At 41.3% G+C, this 17,847-nt stretch overlaps 1 protein-coding gene across 3 annotated transcripts in view; it reads left to right on the top strand.

The window, feature by feature from the left end:
* Window positions 1-17,572, top strand: part of TAOK3 (TAO kinase 3) — a 176,746-nt gene extending 159,174 nt beyond the window's left edge. For all 3 annotated transcript variants that reach the window (XM_057745334.1, XM_057745333.1, XM_057745335.1), the window contains 4 exons: window positions 7,098-7,337; window positions 8,687-8,899; window positions 15,566-15,748; window positions 16,768-17,572. In XM_057745334.1, coding sequence (XP_057601317.1) covers window positions 7,098-7,337; window positions 8,687-8,899; window positions 15,566-15,748; window positions 16,768-16,929 — 798 coding nt within the window. In that variant the 3' untranslated portion in view covers window positions 16,930-17,572. The remainder of the gene's footprint in view (window positions 1-7,097; window positions 7,338-8,686; window positions 8,900-15,565; window positions 15,749-16,767) is intronic.
* The last annotated feature ends 275 nt before the right edge of the window (window positions 17,573-17,847 follow it).

Below are 17,847 nucleotides of genomic sequence, written 5' to 3'. Positions count from 1 at the left end.
TTCCTGTATCCTTAACCATTGTAGGCTTCAGTGCAATGCCTGACACAAAGCAGATGTACACAAGTGCCAGGGAATGAATTTACCACTGATAAGAGAAAACCCATTTACAGAACAAGGAATCAACTTTTTGCAAGTAAATGTGATAGTATTTTCTTGAACACCTATTAAAAGCTGTACCATGCAGTGAAGAATCAAAAGAAGCAGAACAGAGCATTTTTACTTTTAGCCTGTTTGTCAAAGACTTGTGTTTTGATGACATTCCATGAAACACTTAAATAACAGAATGGTGCTCTATAGTTACATTAATTTATTCCATCATCCAGCACTTACGGAGGGCCTTCTTTGTGCCAGGCACTGTGTTAGAGATGCCAGGGCTATTGAGGAGCCACCCTCCCTGCCTTCCAGTAGCCCTAAGTCTAAGAGGAGAAACAGACATGTAACAGACTAATTACAATGTAATGTGTTAGGCTCAGTAATAGACATAAATAAACTCTTACAGGCATGTAGTCATGAAAGGGCTTGGAGGATTCGGTGATTGATGGGGAATTGAGTGTTCTGGGCATGTGGAGTGGAGTGTCAGAAGAGGAGTAGTTGGAAGCAGAATGGAGGGCCTTTGATTCTGAAGGCAAGACTTTTAAATTTCAGCCTGAAGGCAGTTGCATGGGCATGAGAGAGTTTTAAGTAGAGGAACGACAATGAGAGTTTCCTTTGTTTTGAAGAATTAATGCCTCAGTGTGAGGGTAGCCTAGAGTGGTAAGAAGCAAAGTACAGTGAGGTCATTTAGGATGCCCTTTCTCTAGTTGTACCTGGAAGAAGCAGTGGGGTTAGAGATTAGATCTGAGTGACATTTCTGAAGCAGAACTGACAGTAATTCAAACCAAATGCTGTGAGAATTTCAAAAGAAGGAGGAGTCAAAAATGAATTCGGAGTTTCTAATTTGGGAAATTGGACGAAGGTGATGTCACTCACTGAGATGAGGAATATAGAATGTGAATCGGTTGCAAATGCAAAGTTCAGTAGGAAATCATTGTGACCCGGAGTAATCCGAGAAGCCCTCAAAAGAGCTAGGACGGTGGTGAAAACATCAACGGTGGATGAAAATCCAGTGTTAGCCTGCATGAGAGAAACAAGCCCTTCAGGCACATTTAATGGGAATGTGAATTGGTGTAAGCTTTTTGGAGAGCAGTATTCATGTGGGAGGAAAAAAGGGTGGGGCAAACTAAAATTTATAATCACGGGCCAGGCTCGGGCTCATTATCTCTGTTATCTCATCTTATTAGAAGAGGGAGAAACTGAATATTTTTGAGCCAGGCTAAAGTTCTACTTTACAGATATTAACCCAGTTTGGTGGTGATGCACAGATTAGAGGCTACCTTGTCCGTGGGGACAGTATTGCGCCACCGCTGAAGGACCACAGTACATAAAAAGATATACACTGTATCTGTGGTGTTAACATTTCAGTGGTGAAGGTGATCAGGGAAGGCGGGGGCAGGGGAGGTGTCTAAATAGGCTCCTGCTAGGGACAGTAAGGGGGGAAAAGGTTGAATTAGAGGGAAGAAACTGGAAGCAAAGAGATTGGTGGTAGGAATAGGGTATAGACAAAGATAGCAGTGGTAGCTGGCAAACGAGAGATGGGTTTGAAACATTTTGAAGTATAAGATAAACAAGACTTGGCATACAGTAGGATATGAGAGAAAAGATGAGGGTAGAATCAAAGTTATTTCTCGGGTTTAAGACTTCGGGAAATGTAGATTTGGGCAGAAACAGAGAAGCTTGGAGAGAGGTATTGATAAGAAACTGATTAATTCAGTACTACACAAGTTGAGTTTGTCCAAATCAAAAAGTCCAATGACCAGTTGGAAACAAGACCTTTCGGATTCTTTTTGTCTGGCAATTATTACTCTTATTCTAGTGTCATGTATTTGGAAGAAGTCTGAGGGCAAGGGGGCAATTAGTGCCAATAAAAGCTATGGAAGACAATTATCCCCCCAAATGATAGAAACTGTATTTATGACTTCATCAGTATCAGGTTCTAACCAACTGAGTGGAGAATGACTATACAAGGGTTTATTTCTTAACAGCCTAGATGTTCCTTTGTTTAGTCTTATCCCAGAGCCGCCTTACTGAAAATGTTCAAAGTGGTTTTTTTTCTATTTACGAAAGTATAAATAATAAAAGAATATTGAAAAAAGACAAATATAGAAAAACACTAAAGAGTGAAAGTGCTTAATAATTCCATGCCAGCAATTTTCTACCCTGAGACATTAACTTGGCAGATATATTTCCAGATTTTTTTCAGGTGTGCATGTATATACACATACAGCTTGTATATTGTATATAACTTTAACTTTACAAAAATAAGATTACATTAGTACCAGTGGGTTTATTTAATTTGCAAGGAATAAAAACTAACTCTGGCTGACTTAGCATGGAAAAGAATTTATTAGAAGAACATCGGGTAGATGACAGAGATGAAGACCCAAGCTGGAAAAGATGAAGGATCAAGCTGGGAAAGCAACTTCCGTGACCTAGAGGGCAAGAGCTAATGGACATTCCTCAAGACACTGCCATTTGGATGTACCTCCTCCAGCCATGTTTCATCTTTGTATCATTTCTGCTTAAGACTCAAATCCCTAGGAGAGAGAGAACGTGATTGGGTAGTGTGCTTATTCCCTTACTCAATATCTCTCTTATTCCAGATAGGGTGGAGTAGTTTCTCAAGCAGAAAGAGGAGCCTGTTAACAGAAGATCAGGAAGTGGATACTGAACCTACAAAAATGTCCACTATACTATTATGAAACTCTTTTCATTTTTATTTTTTTCATTTACCATCTAGGACATGCAACTCTGCCTCGTTGTTTTTAACCATCAATAGTATTTGTTTTTTGGTATGGCTATAGAATAATTTATTTAATGAGGTACTTCTCAGTGGATATTTTGTTGAAGTTGTGCAGTATTACTGACAATGCCGCAGAGAACATCTTTGTATACATCTTTTTACGTGTATGCAAGTACTTTGTAGGATACAGTATTCTCAGAAGTAGAATTTCTGGGTCAGAGTGTATACACCTAAATTTTTAATTGATATTGTCAAACTGCCCTCTAATGGTTTATAACTCTCACCAACAAAGACTACCTGTTTTCCTCTACCTTTGCCAAAACTGAGTATGAGCAATCCTTTTAGTTAATGAAAACATTTTAAAAGACCACCATAGGCTGAGTTGAGCCTCTTCTATCATCACTACACACAGATGCTCACTATTTTCTAACCAGTTATGCAACTAAGAACTGAAGCTAAAAGAAAATGCTACATGTCATAAGCTAACAACATCTCCACTTAAATTTTGAATTCTAGTTCTTACTCAGTTTCGGTGGACATGAACACAAAAATTTTGATTTGAGTCAGATCCGTTGCCTTTAAAGAAGTCAATAGTGCTTCCATTGAGACTTAAATAGAATGTTTGGATTGTGGTTGGGAAGGGTTTCTTAGGGGATACACCCTGGATCCACATCTTACGCAGGAGGTAGGTTCAAATAATGTGTATGGAAATGTGTTTCGTGGCCATGGTGTACGGCCATGGCCATATGTTGTATGTAGCTTTCAACCCTAAGCTCACACCCAACCTGGCAAGATGCTCGCTGTACGTGCTGTGGGCTGCTGGAAGGGGAGCCGCATGCCCCTCATCTCACGCTCCTCCGAGACATGTATACATTGAGTGCACTGGCGGGCAGAACCACCTGTACCATGAAGTTTGTTTTTGTGTTTTTGCTCAACTCATTTTATGGAATTTGTATAAGCTAGAGGTACATATGGTATGGCTCTACTGTATGTTGTGTCATTTGTACAGATGAAGCAACTGTTGCATCGTGTCTAGCTAGAGCAGAGGGATTCTTCAGAATATTGTGTTCCAGACTGAAAAAGCATGAAACAGGAAAACATAAGCCATTCATTGGGATGTCTTTAGTGGAAAATGTTGAAAATCTAAAAACCTGAATTTTAGCCTCAGTTCTACTTTATAGAAATTATGTGATCTTATGTTAGCCTCTCAATTCCCAAATGCCTTGTTATCATATGTAAAAGGGGTAAATCCTCACAGTCTTAGGACTGCGTAGGGTTGCAACTAGGATTGAACGAGATGTATGAAATCACTTTTAAAAATTGAAAGCACATTACACATTATTATGTCGGTATAGCAGTGGGCTCATAATGATCTGAGTAATGTTTTTTGCCCCGTGGTATAAAATATAGGCAGCTTACCAGCTTACATCTCAGCAACTCAGATGTGGGAATTAAAGGTAATTAATTAAAGGTAATTAAAGGTAGTTTCTATTGCAATTGTAATAGAAAAACCATTTCAGTATCATGTTTCTCTTACTTTTTAAATAGTTTATAAAATCTAGATTTGTTATTATATGCCAACTATCCACTTCTGAATACAGAAAAATAATAATGACATGTTTCTATATTCTGAAGCATTTTCTTATGGTCTTTCCTTTCATCTTCACAAGAATGTTAGTTCACGATGGGTACTATTATCCTCACTTTACATCTGAGGAAACTAAAATGTAGATTTAAAGTCTTGCCCAATGCCATACGTAATGAGTCAGCGGAAAAGCTGAAACTGACTCACACCCTGAATTATGTTTCCATTGATTCTCAAACTTTAGTATGTATCAGAATTACCTGGGTGGCATGTTATTAAGTCCAGTTTCTTCCAAGTAATTCTGATGCAGATATTCCGTGGACAATATCCTGAAGCATTCCATTAAACAAAAAGAAAAGCATTTGTTTTCTTCTGAAAGTGTTGTTTGCTTTATATGTTCCTCCGCACCCGCCCCCCGCCCCCCATGAGTTTCTGGCCTCTGGACAGCCCAGACTCCGTTTGAACTTCTCCGTTTAGGAGAATGTGTGGAATGTATAAATGCTCAATATTGGGACTCCTGATAGTCAAAGGTTGAAAATGATAGAGTGATCTAGGAACAGAATCTTTAGCCATTGAAAGGGCATTCCTTGGCTTTAGTCTCTGAGAGGGCCTCGCCATCCTTTGGTGCCACCTAGGGGCCAGTTAGTGATTTTTTAAAAGAAGACATTTGACAGTTCAGGTAAGGAAGGAAAAGAAAAACATGCGAGAGGATACGGGGAGATGCTCTGAAGATTATTCCTTATAACAAATGTAAATGGCATTTATAATCCAGGTATTTCCCCTCTAGAAAATAAGCCCATGAGGGGATGTACTTGTTCACTGCCCCATTCTTAGTGCCTAAAACAGTGCCTGACACATAGGAAGTGTTCAACAAATATTTGTTGACTACATAAATGAATGATTAGCAACTTTGCTCCAGTAACAGATGCTGTGGTGTTCAAAGGACTTCTCTTCAAATGGACAAAAGCCCCAAATATGCAGGATATTCTCAGCCACGCCAGTACACAAATGTTACTGGTATCACTATGACAGTGATCTTGCATTTTCTCCCAAAACGAAAGCCATTGGAAAAGAGAGGCACTGTATTGTTCTGATTTAAAATTCGGCTCAAGAACTTTCTCCTTTCCTTGCCCTTCTTAACTAGTAGCAATAACATCCTTTTCGGAAATTTGACAGCATACAATCTTCCACCTCATTTATATCACTATCACTTCCAACCTTGTACTTTAAAAAAAAATTTTTTTTTACACATAAAACTTATTTCCCTGTATTAATCAAGCTTCTTTTGTTTGCATGTTACTGAAATTTATTTGAGCTGGCTTAAACCAAAACCAGGAGTTTGCTACAGAGATATAAGGAATGTTTCATAAAACCCAGTAGCAGTAGCACAGCTGGACATACAAGGAGAGCTCAGAACCAGTCAGGAACTTGGGCATCAATATATTCCCTGCACTTCTTTCTTCTCTCTTTTTCATTCTTCTTGCTCTGAAGCCCAGCTTTCTCTAATCCTCAGCCCTCGTAGCAGCAGGTGGCTACCACATATGTAGGTTTTATATGCCCCTCAATTCTAGCCACACATAGAGATTAACTGTCCCTGAATCCAAATTCCCAGGAGGGAAGACAGATTGATTCACTTTGCTGTGAGCTAAGCATATACTTCAGTAAAAGTCTACTACAGTTCCCAGTTAGAGCATTAGCAAGTTGAGCACAGAGTGATGACTTGGTAAATATTTTTATGTACCCAGAACACATGGTTCAGATCTTTGATATAGTGCCAGTCAGGAAATATTCTTGAACTGGTGAATGAAAAAATTTCACCTGACTTCCTCCCTCTTTTTTTTTTCTTCCTAGTTTCCTTTCTTTCCTCCTTCGACAGAAGAGACAGAAAGAGAAAGACATGAGTAAAACTGGGAGGAGCAGAATGATTAGATCTAGAAATGACCGAACAGACTGTAATGGAAAAGATGAATGGGGAGAGATCTCATCTGCTTTTTCCCAGTGAGGCCTGACCTCTGAGATTTTGAAAAATAGATAATTGGCCTACTTCTGATACATGCAAAAACAGGGTGTTTCCCAGAAAACTGGGAGCATTGCAGACATCATCCGTTTAGTTCTCAACTCTGACTGCATATTAGATCCACCTAGAGTTCTCAACTGTGACTGCATATTAGGTCCACCTAGAGAACTCTTAAAACTATTGACATCAGGGTCCCTCTCCAGACAGTTACCAGAATTCCAGGTTACAGGACTCAGGCATCTTATGTTTTAAAAGCTTCCTCACATGACTTTAATGGGCAGCCAGCCAGGATTGAGAACCACCGGCCTAACTAAAGAAACATTTATTTAGACCCATGCGTAGCACAGCACCTGATTAAGGTTGACAGCAGCCCCGTGAGGTAAGAAGGGGTTAGGTAGAATTACAGTAATCCCATTTTACAGGTAGAGTAGTTGTGGTGGCTGTGAAGTTGCCCAACTTGTAAGTGGTGGATCCACGTACGGAACCTCAGTCTCCGGGGATTGTTCATCTAGTCTCGTTAAGTCGTGCTGCCAAACACTAATGGGCTTAATTAAAAGACAGTTAAGAGCGCCATTCCTTGCCATCCCTCAGTGGTGCCTTCCCTCCAGTTCATCTCCATTCATCCCTCTCCATGTATCTTTTGCTCCTGAATGCAGGAACTAAATAAAAAGAGGATGCAGAAGGAGATGGAGCATGCCATGCTGATCCGGCATGACGAGTCCACCCGAGAGCTCGAGTACAGGCAGCTGCACACGTTACAGAAACTCCGCATGGATCTGATCCGGCTACAGCACCAGACTGAACTGGAAAACCAGCTGGAGTACAATAAGAGGCGAGAGAGGGAACTGCACAGAAAGCATGTCATGGAACTGCGGCAACAGCCAAAAAACTTAAAGGTGAGAGGACATTTCTCGATTTGTGTTCCAGGACATAGCCAGGCTGGATCGAGGGTTCCTATACTTGGATGACTCAGAGTCACCTGGGACACTTGGTAAAATTACAGATTTCAGGGCGCATAGCTACTGAATCAGAATCTCCAGAGTCTGGGTATGACAGACTCCTAAGATGTTGTAGGGCAATATGATCTCTCCATTTTCTCTTTGTGTCCATTAAGAACATTACGGCAATTTCTTTGACCCCCTTCATGATCTTCCCTCTAAAATTATAACACATGGACTGACAGCAGTCTATGGTTCTAACCCCAGGAAATGAGGAAGTTACCCGACAGGAATATAGCAGATAAATTTTATTTAGTCGGGCCAGTCAGATTATTGGTTGTAGCTACCGTGAATGCTACTGTATTGAGAAAGACTCTAAAGCCACATCCACGCTTAGTAAGGAAGAGTATGATTTATTAGTGACATCTATCCTGGGCATGGGAAACAGAAGTGACATGCCAGGCATTTATTATCCCTGCACAAGAAATGTGGACGTCCGTTGGCCCACACTACCTCCAGAGAATTTTAGCTGACTGCTGGTTAACAAGCTGTACAGACGAAGCCATTGCTGTATGTCAAGGGAGTCATTGTCATTGTTGACAATGAGGCCAACCTCAACCACTCTGGCCATGATCCTCTCTAGCCAGATCCTAACCTGTCTAATTAGTCATCAGAACTCCACACGTTCATGAAATGTACATGTGACTATCAGGCAACCTGACAGAATGCCTTCTGGGCTTATAAGAAACCCTACCTCATCCTTGCCAAAATGCATATTTGATATTGCTACATGCAAGTAGTGGAAATGGGTTATGATGTAAAGTATAATCCAATGTTGTCCTTTATTGATTTGTCAAGGAAACACAGAGCAGTGAGAGATGGCCATCCCCTTTCTTACTTGGAAATGGGGGGGAAATGAGTAAAGGGGTTGGGGACAACAAGCAACAGAAGACACTGAAGATTTTGACTAGGAAACCATTAAAATAACGAGCAAGCTTTTAACAAACTAAGCTTCATAGTATTCCTCAGGCTTCTCAGAGTTGGGATCTCCTCGTAACAATTCATTTCTTTTAACCTATTTGTAAATTCAAAACTACTTCTATTCGTTTAATTATAAAACCAAAAGTATTGGTAGTGTTAGTACCTGTCTGTGATATATGTATAATTTTCATTATTACTGACTAGTAATGTGGGTCACTGCAGCAAAAGGCAGTTGGTCCCAGCACCTATATTGTACCATGAGAATTGAGGGCTTTTTGTATTTACTAATGTGTCTTTATTTTCCTTTTGTCACTTTTTCTATACAGGCCATGGAAATGCAAATTAAAAAACAGTTTCAGGACACTTGCAAAGTACAGACCAAACAGTATAAAGCACTCAAGAATCACCAGTTGGAAGTTACTCCAAAGAATGAGCACAAAACAATCTTAAAGACACTGAAAGATGAGCAGACGAGAAAACTTGCCATTTTGGCAGAGCAGTATGAACAGAGTATAAATGAAATGATGGCCTCTCAAGCGGTAAGTGGTTAGGTTCAGTGCCACAGCTTCAAGAGCTTTGGGAATCAAGAAAATTCAAGACGCAGCCTTTTGGTCCCAAGATGATTCTTGCGCACATTTAGGATATTGGTGTTTTTCTGCCCAAAGAACTGAACGAAATGACGACGCTGAATAGAGCCAAGCCAGAGTGGATACTTGCTGGAGTGTGTCTTATAAGATGGAACTCAAGGAATAACATGCTAAACCAGACCTGTGGCACATAGGGACTTTGAGGGCAAGACATGATAGATACCGCATGTAGTACCATACTCTCATTCATCAAAGATTGCACAGCTAATGTCAGGCACAAATGACACATTCATTCGGTAAACTCTTACTAAGCATCTGTGCTCAGCCCTCTGCTGGGCTCAGAGATAGAGTGATGAGCTAGAGAGACCACAGTGGCCCTTGTCCTCACACGTCTGTCAGTCAAGTAAGGAGGTCAGATAGTTAAGCAATAAAAATAAAACATAAAAGTGCGTTGAAGTGGGAGCTGCCAGGGGCTATGGGAGGATAAGTAGGAACAACTAATCTGGTCTAAGGATAGCTTCCCAGCAAGAGCCAAGAAGCATGAAGGAATTCATTGAAGCAGACAAATTCCATGGAAAACAGCCCACATAGGCAAAGGTCCAAAAGATGGAAAGTGTGCATTTGGGGACCGAAAGAACTTTGGCGTGAGCCCAGAGTTCAAGGAGGAGGATTGTGGGAGCCCAGAATGGAGAAGTCATAAAGGTCTTGGTAGCCAGGGATGAGAGCTTGCATGGTAATTCAGTGAAGGTTTCTCAAGAAGATGAATCTTAAAGAGTAATAGTTGGTCAGACAAGCAGAAATGGAAAAGTTATTCCTGGCAGACGATACAGTATATGTAAAGACTCAAAGGCTGAAAGAGGATGGCACATTTGAGAAACAATGAGTAGTTGATATGCCAGGAGTATAACAGGCAGCTGGTAGTCAGGGGTCAGAGCCTCAAAAGCCAGGAGTGTGGACATTATTCTAGCAGCAATAGAGAGCTGCTAAAGCCTATTTTAAGAAGGAAAGTGATGGGACCAGATGTGTGCTATGGAAAGATACTGGCAGTAATGTGGCAAATATAGGTAAAGAGACCTAGTAGGACGCTATTGTAATAGTCCAGGTTTTGGGGCAGGGGTGCAATGAAGGCCTGAACTAACAGAGAACATGCTAATGGAGGTGGTGAGGATGGAGAGAAGGATTTGAAAGATACTTAGGAGGTAGAATAGATAGAACTTAGGGAACAATTTAAGAGGTAGGTTTGATAACAGTGGAATGGGTCATCATTTTACCAAGATAGAAAAATAGAAGGAGGGGTCACTTTTTTTTTTGTTTTTGTTTTTTGTTTTTGTTTTTCACTTTGGATATCTAGAAGATACTCGACCCTTATCCGAGCTCTGTGGGTATCTAGGTAGAAAGGTACAGAGATGGAAGTCTGTAGTTCAACAGGATGTCAGGAACAATGTCAAAAAGTTAGTCATTGTTATATGGGGACAGTTGTAACTGTTCAGAATACCTGAGGTGTCCTAGGGATAGGAGATAGTATTAAAGAGGAAGAGGGCTCAGGACAGAGTTGTGGGCACCAGCATTTGAGGGCTGAGTGGAAGGTAGACCAAAGAAGATGAATAACCAATGATATGGAAGGGGAACCAAAGAGAGTGTGTCACAGAAGCCAAAACACAAGTTTCTGGTCAATGATTTCAAATGTTGCAGAGTGACCAGTTGGACCCAGCAGTGGCTTTGTCCATTGCCTGTCACAGACAGTGGAGTGGCGGAAATGGAAGGCATTCTAAGTGGATTGAAAAAGTGATTATAAAGTGAGATAGAAGCTGTAAGTGGGACTGCTTTCCCCAGATTCTCATCAGTGAAAAAAAGGAAAAAGAGAGCTATAGCTAAAGGAAGAGACAGTTAAAAGGGGTCTTAGCATGTTGGGAAAGGCTTAAGCATGTCCTTAGCTGAGGATAGGAGCCAGTGTATTTCATTCAATAAGTATTTATTGAGTGCTTCTGCTGTGCCCCAACTTCCAGGAATACTGGATGGTGAATAAGATAGTCATCAGTCATGTCTTCATGGAATTTATACAAGAGTGGAGGAAACAGACGTTGGAAAAGTCTGTGTGTAACAGCAGAGCAAGTGTAGTGTGCCCACAGAGTGTAAACCAGGAGAGCTAGGCTGGTCTGGAGAGTCAGGAAAGGCCTCTCAGACACAATGATTATTTAAACTGAGGTGTAGGGAGCACATTCTAGGCAAAAGGAACTACATTTGTAAAGATGGGAAAGACCATTGCACTTTTAAAGAACTCAAAGAAGTCCATTGTGTTTGGAATATAGAGAGCTAGAAGGAGACTAACGTGAGAATAAGACTAGAGGGGTAAACGTGGGCAAGATCATCTGGGGGCTTGTAAGCCTTCTTAAGAATTTTGGTCTCTATCCTAAAAGCAATGGGAAGCCACTGAAGAGTATTAAGGAGGAGACTGACATCAGATTTGCACGTTTAAATGATCACGCTGGTGACACGAGAATGGCGTGGGAGATGGCAAGAGCGGGTGTAAGGAGGTCACTTATGAAGTTGCTGCCTTTACCTGGGTGAGGGAGTGGTGGCCAGAGCAGAGAGAGGACAGTCAGGATGGAGCAGAAAGTAACTCAGTTTGAGAGGCGGGCAGGAGGTGGGACTAGAAGCATTTAGTGACAGACTGAATGTGGAGAGGGAGATAGTGAGAATGACTCCCCGGCTCTGGTTTGAACAAAATGATAGGTGATGGTGCTATTTACCTATATGGGAAAAAGGAATTGGAGATGGGAAAGTGGGGAGGGAAAGATGATTAGTTAATATCAGTCACGTTGAGCTTGGGGCTGGGAAACATCCAGATGCAGGTGTGTAGAAAAGCTAGCCTGGACCTCAGAAGAGAAGTCTGAAATAGAGTGTAGATGTGGGAGTCATTTGCATGAAGATGTAATTGAAGCCTTTGGAATAGGTGGTATCCCTTAGGAAGGGAGGTTAGAGGAAGAAGAGCACCTGTGACAAAGCCCTGAGGAACACCCACATTTAATGGCCCAGTAAGGTAGGGAGTAGCTGGAAAAGGAGTTGGGGGGGCGGTGAAATTGAGAGGGTGTGGTGTCTCAGAAAACGAGAGAGAGTTCAAGAAGGAAGGGGCAGTCCGCAATATCAAATGCTGCTGGGAGGACAGGTAAAATAAGGATCCCTTCAGGGTGGTCATCAGTGACCCTCCTGTGAGCAATAGAAGGAGAGGTGTAGGATCAGAATGAGGAGTACAGAGGTTAAAGGTAAGGAGAAGGGGAGAGAGTTGGTAGGGTCATAAGGTTGATGGGGTTTGGGTTTTGTTCATGTTTTTATTCTCAGCATCTGCTACAATGCCTGGCATGCAAGTGCTCAGTGAATGTTTGTTATATAAGATGGAAGAGAAGAGGATCAGGAAGATAGGTTCACGATTGCTCTTGAATAGAAGGAAAGAAATAACCCTTCCTTCTGAGGCAGGGAGGAGATAAAGTACAGATGGTGACTACAGCAGTCCTTTACTGCCCACTTACCATGTGCCAGGCACTGTCGGATTTTATAAGTGTTATCTCATTTCATTTTTGTGAAACCCCTTTGACCTTTGAAGTAGTTACTTTTTTAACCCTTATTTACTTTGTGAGGAAACTGGGGTTTATTGAAGTCAAGTCACTTGCTTAGGGCAAGGGTTGACAAACTTTTTCTATAAAGGGGCAGATGGTAAATATTGTAGGCTTTGTGGACCACAGGATCTCTGTTACAACTACTCACCTCAGCTATCGTAGTACAAAAGCAGTCATGGATAATACATAAATGAGTGAGTGTGTCTCTGTTCCAGGAAAATTTTATTTACAAAATTAGGCAGCAAGCCAGGTTTGACCCTTGGGCCATAGTGTACCAACTCTTGACTTAGGGGCTCACTTAGTGTTAAGTAGCTAATTAGTGGTGGAGCTACGATTTGAACCCTGTTTGGGGAGACCCTGTAAGCGTATATGCCTGGCCACTACTACATTATGCTGTTCCTGTCACATCCTTTTCTTGAGTTTAACCCAACAGAGAGAACAGACATGATATTTACCTATACTTTTTTTTTTAAGCTCTTTATCGGAATATAATTGCTTTACACTCTTGTACCAGCTTTTGAGGTACACCAAAGTGAATCAGCTGTATTTATATCCCCATATCCCCTCCCTCCCGCGACTCCCTCCCACCCTCCCTGTCCTGGCCCTCTAAAGCATCACCCATCATCCTCTTCTTGTAAGGATACTAGTCCTGGATTTAGGGCCCACCTTGATGACCTTATCATGTTTTTTTTTAAGCTCTTTATTGTAATATAATTGCTTTATGCTGTTGTGCCAGTTTCTGCTGTACAACAAAGTGAATCAGCTGTATTTATACATATATCCCCATATCCCCTCCCTCCCGCGACTCCCTCCCACCCTCCCTGTCCTGGCCCTCCAAGTGATCACCCATCATCAAGTTGATCTCCCTTTGTCATACAGCAACTTCCCCCTAGCTATCTGTTTTACAGTTGGTAGTGTATATATGTCTATGCTACTCTCTCACTTCATCCCAGCTTCCCCTTCACCCCCCGCTCCTTCAACCCCATGTCCTCCAGTCCATTCTCTGCATCTGCATCCTTATTGTTGCCCTGTCACTGGGTTCATCAGTACCATTTTTTTTTTTTTTTTAAGATTCCGTATATATGAGTTAGCATACAGTATTTGTTTTTCTCTTTCTGGCTTACTTCACTCTGTATGACAGACTCTAGGTCTATCCTACCTATACTTTTATAAAACTTTATAATAGACTTGGTATATGCAGCTTTGGAGTGATGAATACCAAATACTGGAATATCATCTGATTTCTAAACTGGCACTTTTATAGAGTCAGAGCTGGTTAAGAATAACATAGTTACTGACGTTAATGATAGAATGCCAGAAATAAGAGAAGAGGGAGGTACTTCAGTGGTCTTAATTGCTCAGAGAATGAGCCTCTCACCCACTTGGCCAGGGCTCATAACAATTAACCAAGCCAAGTAGAAAAGAATAGACGTTCATTCCCTTTATTGGTAAGAAACCTCCCATATCAAGAGGGAATCGATAACAGTCTCATTGGGAGCCAGTAATCCCTTCGGCATTTATCTGTGAGGCTGTTGCTGCTGCAGGCTAACTGTTCATTGTGTCTTCATGTCTCATTGGGAAAATGAGAAGAGCGGCATCCTCTCTAGTGGATGTCAGTGAAGGCTGTTTAGGATTAATTATTAGAAAGTACCTTGGAAATATGATTCCAGTATTTATTTTGTGTTCATTTGATATAGTATATTTCTCCAGAAGTACTAAAGAAGACATTATGCAAATAACTTTCTGAAACTATTCTAATAACATTTCAAAAAGTCATAACTGAAGATATTAAGAAATGTTAATTGTCACAAATTCTACAGAATAAGGAAGGCAGCATGAGGTGGAGAATAAGTATCTTGGAAAAGTGGTCTATATGGAAACATGCAGATACACTCAGGGTAGACAGAACTGTCCAATTCAAGGGTTCTAACCTCATAGTTCCCAGCTGAGCTGAGGGCCTGCTAAATCTAGACAGAACCAAGCCTGGTGGGACAGGAGGGTCATCATCCCTAAACCCAGTCCTGCTAATGGCCCTAAATCTTCAGCTCTGCTCATTGGAAGGTTGGCATTTCTGCTGGCTGGCTTGGCCCATCCCCCACACAGGATCGGTATCCTGGAGTATAATGCAAAGTACAGGCACTGCAGGGAGCAAGGGAAACTTTATCTGGACTTCACTGCTTCAAATCAGAATATGCCCCTGTAAGGTTATCAAGGCTGCCTTCTGTGGGGAAGAGATTTTGAACCACTTGAGTTTTAAATGGCTGGCCAGCAGGATAAAGTATAGCAAGTGTTGCAGGGACCAACTTTACTTGCTAGGAGCATAATGGCACTGTGGTATATTCCTCAAATGTTTTGGAGATTGGACTCGCTCTCTTTTTTTTTTTTAGAGCTAAGGATGTTTAAATGGATAATGGTTTGGGGGTTAAAGATATCTAAATACAGAAATGGTTAGTCAAAGTAATGATAACAGCTGCTATTTATTGACCCTTTGGTATACATCAAGAACTATGCCTGGGATTTTATATGAATTCTTTCATTTAATCCTCTCACCAATCTTAAACAGTAAGAACTATTATTGTTATTTTCTTGAGATGATAAACATAAGACTTGGAGATGTTAAGTAATTTGCCAAGGTGATACACCTAAGTGAATGGTGGAACTGGGATTCCAGCTCAGGAGTCTGCCCCAGAAGCCCACAGGCTTAATCACTGGAGTCTGGAGCTTTCCTGACCCCTGCTAGTGAGGTTTTAAGAAAACCAGGTTTCCTTAAGAAAAGAATGTTTTTGTTTTCCTAAGAAAGAATGTTTTAAGAAAAGGAAGTGTTTTTAGAACTTTGTAGCCCATTGGGCAGAACGTGCTATTTTTGATTCCTAACTCTGAATGTAGCCAGGGCATCTGTTTTTCTGAGGGACCTGTTTCAGTCCAAACAAGGAAGCATCTTCCAGTAGTCACCAAGTGCTGTAAGCTAGGAGCGAATCACAGTGTGTATCTTCTGTGCCCGCAGTTACGGCTAGATGAGGCTCAAGAAGCAGAATGCCAGGCCTTGAGGCTACAGCTCCAGCAGGAAATGGAGCTGCTCAATGCCTACCAGAGCAAAATCAAGATGCAAACAGAGGCACAACATGAACGTGAGCTCCAGAAGCTAGAGCAGAGGGTGTCTCTGCGCAGAGCACATCTTGAGCAGAAGGTATGAGCGTGTTGCTGAGGGTCCTGTACTGCTGGGTGGAGGATGGGCACGGCCCTACCCGTGCACCGAGGGATTAAATAAGGTGCTGTTCCCTTCGTACCTGGTTTGATACTTCTAGTGCCCCTGAGAGGTAGGCATAGTCCCCGTTCCATAGGCAGCACACTGAGGCTCGAAAGGCTTAAGTTATTTGCATAAATCTGATCCCACAGCCTAAGTTCTCTCTATTACTCTACTCGGAAGCCCTGCACTTTCACAGCCCGAGGACTGACGTGGGTCACTGGGTAGTTGATTTGACATATGAAAGGTACCGTGAGTTGATAGTATGGCCACTGAATGGCGTGAGGAAGCCAAATACAGATTTGGTTTTTATTTCAGCTATTTCGAAACCAAAAGAAATCACCAGCAGGGCTCTTTTAAAAAAATTAAAATGAAGAGAGGCTGATATTGCCATACATAATAAATGTTATCAGAGTTGAAATATTCATCACTTTAGATATTGCTAAGTAATGTGAAGCACAAAAGTTGTTGTAAAGCATCTCAAAGCTGTTCAGCATGTATTTGCTTAAGCAGTTAAATCGTGCTTTCTTCTGGTAGTTCCCACAGATCAACGAGAGAGACTGTTTTCCCAGCTCCTGCTCTAGAACTAAATTGCTAATGACCCAGGGGACTTTGGGCTCTCTCTGGGAAAGCAGCACAACCTAATTGTGCTTGAGTGTCTTTTAGCTTCTCCTGAGCCATCTCCTGCTGAGACAGGACACTGACCTAGATCAGCCCAGCTGCTTGACTTGCTAGAATGGCAGTGCTAGCCCCAGGTGGCCCCAAACATTCTTATTCTTGTGAGCAGGTTTTAGATATGATGGATTAGACACGACATCTATCTCAGGACCCTCCCAGCCTGCCCCAGACGAGTTTACTCCTAGCTCCTGCGTGTTTGTGTGCCGTCTCTGTACGTGTATGTGTATGTGTATGCCTGTTGGGAGCTCCCTTCCATTAAGAACTGCTCGTTGTGCTTATTTCAGATTGAAGAAGAGCTGGCTGCCCTTCAGAAGGAACGCAGCGAGAGAATAAAGTACCTATTGGAAAGGCAAGAGCGAGAGATTGAAACTTTTGACATGGAGAGCCTCAGAATGGGATTTGGGAATTTGGTTACATTAGATTTTCCTAAGGAGGACTATAGATGAGATTAAATTTTTTTGCCATTTACAAAAAAAAAAAAGAAAAGAAAAGAAAAAGAAAACAGAAAAAAATTCAGACCCTGCAAAACCACATTCCCCATTTTAACGGGCGTTGCTCTCACTCTCTCTCTCTCTTACTCTTACTGACATCGTGTCGGACTAGTGCCTGTTTATTCTTACTCCATCAGGGGCCCCCTTCCTCCCCCCGTGTCAACTTTCAGTGCTGGCCGAAACCTGGCCATCTCTTCTATTCATAGTACACGTCACAGTATTGATGTGATTCAAAATGTTTCAGTGAAAACTTTGGAGACAGTTTTAACAAAACCAATAAACCAACAACAACAAAAAAGTGGATGTATATTGCTTTAAGCAATCACTCATTGCCACCAATCTGTGAAAGTAAAGCAAAAAAATAATAATGATAATAATAATAATAATAATAATAATAAATGCCAAGGGGGAGAGAGACACAATATCCGCAGCCTTACACCTTAACTAGCTGCTGCATTCTTTTATTTTATTTTATTTTTTTGGTATTTATTCATCAGGAATTAAAAAAAACAAAGTTTTATTAAAGATTGAAAATTTGATACATTTTACAGAAACTAATTGTGATGTACATATCAGTGGTGACATATTATTACTTTTTTGGGGAATGGGGGGGTGGGTGGGGTGAAGAGATCTTGTGATTTTTAAGAACCTGCTGGCAAGAGTTTAACTTGTCTTCAGCATATTCTGATTGTATCATAATCATTTTCTGCTGTTGCAGAGGATGTGAATACACTTAAGGAGCTCACAGAATCCCAGTAGCACAAATTGGGCTTTGGCAAATCGTGTATTTTGTGTATAGAAGGAATTTAAGGAGAGGTATTACTTATTTTCATATTGTATTTTAACTGTTTCTCTGATCAAATTTTTTTACTT

This window comes from Hippopotamus amphibius, chromosome 8 (genome assembly GCF_030028045.1).
Source record: "Hippopotamus amphibius kiboko isolate mHipAmp2 chromosome 8, mHipAmp2.hap2, whole genome shotgun sequence".
Lineage (NCBI taxonomy): Eukaryota > Metazoa > Chordata > Mammalia > Artiodactyla > Hippopotamidae > Hippopotamus > Hippopotamus amphibius.
This window is presented reverse-complemented; position numbering and strand designations above follow the sequence as displayed.